Source organism: Eriocheir sinensis, unplaced genomic scaffold, assembly GCF_024679095.1.
Source record: "Eriocheir sinensis breed Jianghai 21 unplaced genomic scaffold, ASM2467909v1 Scaffold845, whole genome shotgun sequence".
Taxonomy (NCBI): domain Eukaryota; kingdom Metazoa; phylum Arthropoda; class Malacostraca; order Decapoda; family Varunidae; genus Eriocheir; species Eriocheir sinensis.
Window position 1 is genome coordinate 176,501 of NW_026112214.1, and position 6,000 is coordinate 182,500.

At 38.0% G+C, this 6,000-nt stretch overlaps 1 protein-coding gene across 1 annotated transcript in view; it reads left to right on the forward strand.

Moving 5' to 3' along the window:
* Nucleotides 1-5,726, forward strand: part of LOC126994669 (coiled-coil domain-containing protein AGAP005037-like) — a gene marked incomplete at its 3' end in the record, with an annotated part of 29,984 nt that extends 24,258 nt beyond the window's left edge. Inside the window, exon 3 of the mRNA XM_050853958.1 lies at nucleotides 5,573-5,726. Within this exon, the coding sequence (XP_050709915.1) occupies nucleotides 5,573-5,726 (154 nt within the window). The remainder of the gene's footprint in view (nucleotides 1-5,572) is intronic.
* Nucleotides 5,727-6,000: the final 274 nt, after the last annotated feature.

Genomic DNA, 6,000 nt, shown 5'->3' on the forward strand with positions numbered 1-6,000 from the left:
TCTTTTCCTCCCCTTCCTCTTCTCCTCTTCCTCTCCTCCCCTTCCTCTCCTTGTCTCTATTTTCCTCCCCTTTTCATTTTTTTCCCTTCTCTTGTTTTTCTCTTACCAATTTCCCTTCGCCCTTTTCCCCTCCTTTCCTCCTCTTTCCTCCTCTTCCTCTTCCTACTTCCCTCCTTTTCCCCCTCTTTCCTCACCCTCTTTCCTCTGTTTTCTCCTTTTTCCTCTTCCTCCCTTCCCTCCCTTCTCCCTTTTCCCCTACTTTCCTCTCTCTCCCACCTTTTTCCTCTTCCTCCTTCCTTCCTTTTCCCTTTCTTTCCTCACCCTTTTCCTCTTCCTTCTCACCTTTTTCCTCTTCCTTATTCCCTTCCTTCCCCTCTTTCCTCTCCCTCCTTCCTCTCTTCCCTCCTTTTCCCCTCCTTTTCTCCTCCTTCCATCCTATTTCTTTTCCTCTTTCCCTCCTTTCCTTCTCTTCTTTCCCCTCCTTTCCTCACCCTCTTTCCTCTCTCTTCTCTCCTTTTTCCTCATTCTCTTTCCCTCCCTTCCCCCTTTTCCTCTCCCTCCTTTTTCTCACTCTCCTTTCCTCCCTTCTCCCTTTTCCCCTTCTTTCTCTCTTTCCTCTTTTCCTCACACTCCTTTCCTCTGTCCTCTCTGTTCCTCCTTTTCCTTCCCCTTCTCTTTTCCTCCCCCCCTCTCCCTTCTCCCTTTCTGCTTACTTTTTTTCCCCTTCCCTTCCTCCCCTTCCACATTTTTCCTCTTCTTCCTTTCCTCCCTTTTCCCTCCTCTCCTCAGCCCATCTTTCCCTCCCTTCTCTTTTCCTCATTTTCCTCCACTTTTCCCCTCCCCCTCTTCTTCCTCCATTCTCGTTACCTTCCTTTCATCTTTTCCTTCCCCTCCCTCCTCCTCCCCTCCCCTTTCCTCCCCTTCCTTGGTGACATAATTTTTCCATAAGAAGTTTTATATATATTTTTTTCTTTTCTCTTGTTTATTTTTTTGTTTATTTGTTTACTTCTCGTTTTCTATTTTGTAATTGTTTAATATCTCGACATTTTTATTTTCCTTCTTAACTGCCTCGTCCCTTTAACTATCTGTCTGTCTGTCTGTCTGTCTGTATGTATGTATGTATGTATGTATGTGTGTCTGTGTATGTTTGTTTGTTTGTCCGTGTCTGGTTCTCTGCATCCGTTTCTCTGTCTGTCTGTCTGTCTGTCTGTATGTATGTATGTATGTGTGTCTGTGTGTGTGTGTGTATGTTTGTTTGTTTGTCCGTGTCTGGTTCTCTGCATCCGTTTCTCTGTCTGTCTGTCTGTCTGTCTATCTATTTGTGTGTGTATGTATGTATGTATGTGTGTATGTATCATTGTCTGTCTGTCTGTTATGTTAGTGTGTTTGTTTGTGTGTTTGTCTGTCTGTCTGTCATGTTGCTTCCGTCTGTCTGTCCGTCTGTGTCAAGGGATCAATGTCTGTGTGTCTGTCTGTCTGTTGGTCGCGCACCTTTGATTAATGGATCTGTTTGTTTGTTTGTTCGCTTGTTTGTTTCATAATCATCTAACTTTTTTTTTTTTTTTACTTTTCCTCATTTTTCTTTTTCTTCTAATTTTCTCTTGTGTTTGGTTACGTTTTCTTGCTTTGTTTTCTTTCCTTAATTGTTTTTTTTCCTCATTTTCTATTTTCCTTGCTTGTTTTTTTGCTGGCTATAATTATTTCCTTCTATGCTTTTTCCTGTTTTCTTTTCTTTTTGTTTTCATTCCTTTCCCTTCTCATTCACTTTCCTTTCCTTCCCTTTCCTTCTCTTCTCTTTCTTTCCCTTCCCATTCACTTTCCTTTCCTTCCCTTCCTTTCCCTTCCTTTCCCTTCCCTTCCTCTCCTTCCCTTACGTTCCTTTCTCTTCCCTTCCCTTCCCCTTCCCTTTCCCTCTTTCTCTCCTTTCTTCTTTCCCTTTCTTTAATGGGTGTGTTTCCATCATTCTCTCCTTCATTATCATAACAAAACAATAATTAGCGTTCCCTTAATTACCCAACTAATTATCACATTCATCATTGCTCTTCTGTTTAATGTTCTTTTAAATTTATTCTGTTCTTTTATTTATGTTTTTTTTTTTTTTTTTTTTTGCTGTTGTATTTTTTTCCTCATTATCATTTCGCTTTGTGTGTGTACGTCTGTGTGTGTGTGTGTCTGTGTGTGTGTGTGTGTGTGTGTGTGTGTGTGTGTGTGTGTGTGTGTGTGTGTGTGTGTGTGTGTGTGTGTGTGTTGTTTTTCATCATTATCCGGACAGTAAAACATTGAACCATTATTTACTAACTTGTTTTAATTTACGTCTGTCTTTCAATATACCTGAAGTTCCTACCGTTTAATTAGTGTTTTTTTTTAAATATTTTCTTAATTAAACAATCGGCAAAATATTGAGCCGTTTTTAAAAGTTGGTTTCTCCGTTTTTTTTTTCTGTGCCTATATTTTTTTTTAACTTCTATCTTATCAATATTTTTTTCGTTTATTATTTTCTTTATTCTCTTTGTTTTTCTTTCTTTTTGCTTTTCATTTCTTATTTTGCTGTGTTTAATTTACTTCTTTCCTCCCTTTTTCTTTCTTTTCTCGTTATCTTTCTTTTTTGTTTTTCTTTCCTACTTTCCTTTTTCTTTCTCTTTCCTTTTAATATATTTTCCTTCTGTCTATTTTGGTTATTTATTTATTTATTCATTTTTCTTCGTCAATGTTTATTCCTCAGTTCTTATCATTAACAACTCTTTTCCTCTTCATTTATCATTATTTTTTTATCTTTTTTCCATTATTTATTTTATTTTTTCTGTGTTTTGTCTATTTTCATTCATTTCTTTTTTCTGTGTAAGTTTTTTTCCCTCAGTCCAAACCATTAACTAACCTTCTTTCCCTGTTCATCTATCATTATTTTTTATCATTTTTCATCATTTATTTTTATTTTCTATGTTTTGTCTAGTTTCATTAATTTCCTTTTTCTGCGTAAGTTTTTTTTTTCCCTCAGTCCAAACCATTAACTAACCTTCTTTCCCTGTTCATCTATCAGTATTTTTGATCATTTTTCATCATTTATTTATATTTTCTGTGTTTTGTCTAGTTTCATTAATTTCTTTTTTCTGTGTAAGTTTTTTTTTCCCTCAGTCCAAACCATTTACTAACCTTCTTTCCCTGTTCATTTATCAGTATTTTTTATCATTTTCCATTATTTATTTTTATTTTCTATGTTTTGTCTATTTTCATTCATTCATTTTTTTTCTGTGTAAGTATTTTTCCCTCAGTCTAAACCATTAACTAACTTTCTTTCCCTGTTCATCTATCATTATTTTTTCATCATTTTGTATTATTTATTTTTATTTTCTATGTTTTGTCTAGTTTCATTAATTTATTTCTTCCTTTCTCTGCGTAAGTCTTTTTTCTCTCACTTCATACCATTTACTAACCTTCTTTCCCTGTTCATCTATCATTATTTTTTATAATTTTTCATAATTTATTTTTATTTTCTATGTTTTGTCTAGTTTCATTAATTTATTTATTCCTTTTTCTGCGTAAGTTTTCTTCTCTCACTTCATACCATTAACTAACCTTCTTTCCCTGTTCATTTATCATTATTTTATATTTTCCTCAATCTTCTACTAGCAATTGTTTCCCCTTTGTCTTTATTTTCATTTTCATTTTCATTTACGTTTTCTTTAGTGGTTTTTTTTCCCATTTTCCTGCCCACACCTTAATTAACTTGCTCTCCTTATGTGTATCTGTCATTATCTTCTTCATTATCGTTCTGCAGTCTTGTCATAATCGTCTGCTACTATCGTTTTCATTATCGTTCATCTGTCTTCTCTTTATCATCGTCTTCATTATCGTTCTTCAGTCTTGTCATCATCGTCTGCCATTATCGTTCATCAGTCTTCTCTTCATCATCGTCTGGCACTATCGTCTTCATTATCGTACCGGCACAGTGTTTAACCTCCTTCCCAGTCCTTTATTTAATCCCTCCCTTACGTCATTCCGCTGTGTTCCAAGCTCTTCCTCACTAAGGCCAGTAATCTCAAGCATTTTCGGCTCCCTCTACAATCATTTCCCAAGGCCGCAAAGGAGATTGATCGGGTTCTCATAAGTGTTTTTTCACGTTCATGGTGGAGAAGCCTTGTCAAACTATCACTAGGCTCATAAAACTACCCATGGAAATACTAACACAACAACCTCTACGAAAGCCTTATCAAACTATCACCAGGCTCATAAAACTACCCATGAAAATACTAACACAACAACCTCTACGAAAGACTTGTCAAACTATCACCAGGCTCATAAAACTATCCATGGAAATACTAACACAACTACCTCTACGAAAGACTTGTCAAACTATCACTAGGCTCATAAAACTACCCATGGAAATGCTAACACAATAACCTCTACGAAAGACTTGTCAAACTATCACTAGGCTCATAAAACTACCCATGGAAATACTAACACAATAACCTCTACGAAAGCCTTGTCAAACGGTCACCAGGCTCATAAAAACTACCCATGGAAATACTAACACAAAAAACTATACGATCAGATTTGGGTGTGTAAGCCCCTTGAAACTACTACTACTATTTCTATTACTACTACTACTACTATTACTACTACTCTTCATATCCCTTACAAAATCCACAACAGTATATTTCCCCAACATCCAACACTTTTTTAATCAGATCTCGTCCATATAATTGCTGGGAGCGATCTCAAGGGAGTGGCCGAGGAAGGGAGAGCTTGTAGTATTTGCGAGTGTTCTTTTGGAAGCATTGGGAGCGTGACCAAGCTGCTTACCATGACTGCAGTGCTCAATAATGTGTGTGTGTGTGTGTGTGTGTGTGTGTGTGTGTGTGTGTGAGAGAGAGATGCTAATGTTAAGTTGATAAGTATTCTAAAGTCCTCATCTGCGTTTAATCTCCACTTACTTAAATATGTGTGAATACTCTTTTTTTTTTTTTTTTTTTTTTTTTGTGGACTACTTCGGTAACACACACACACTAACTAACACTAACACTTATTTCTCCACACTTTCCCACTCTAACTCTTTCACTTTTCTCCTTCTCTTCTCTTCTCTTCCCTTCTCTTCTCTTCACACTAACACACTAACACATTTATCTACACTGTTCCATTTTTACTCTTCATTTCTCTCCTCTACTCTCTCTTCACACTTCAGAACATACCCTAACTACCACCTCTTCTCTTCACACAAACACACACACACGCACACACTAACACTTCTCGCTCTTCTCTTTTTTCCATCTTCCTCCTCCTTTCCTTTTTAATCGTCTTCTTTATCTTCATTTTCCACTTCTTTTTCTTATTGTTTTCGGTCATACACTTACACTATTCCTTCCCTTAGGCCTCTACACTTCTTTCCCACCTCACTACACACCCCAACACACACTAACTCTTCTCTAACCACACAAACACACACACTAACACACTAACCTCAACCATTTCCCAACACACACACACACATACACACTTACAAACTCTTCCCCTTTCTACTCTCCTTCCCTCCCTTCCCCACTCCCCCCGCTGACCCCAGGCTTTCCCCCATCCCCAGGGACATCAGGGATCGGTCAGTCCTTCGGGTGTTCGAGGGGGAAGGCGTCAACGGGCAGGGCGGCGCATGGGACAGCGGAGGTGACCAGTCTTACTTCAGCGAGCCGGAGTATGATTCCGACTTCCAGCAGCAACACGTTCACAACAAGACCAAGGTGAGTGGGGGACAGGTGAGGGAGGGAGGGGGGAAGAATGGTGGAGAGAGAGAAAGGTGTGTGTGGGGGAGAGAAGGGACAGGTGAGGGAGGGAGAGAAGGAAGAATGGTGGAGAGAGAGAAAGGTGTGTGTGGGGGAGAGGGGACAGGAAAATAAAATAAATAAATGAGAAGAGGAAAATGGAAAAAAAGGAGGAAAAGGAGGAAGAGAAGAAATAATCAAATAAATAAGTCTCCTGCCAATGTTTCTTGTGCTAGACGTGTCATGGATCACA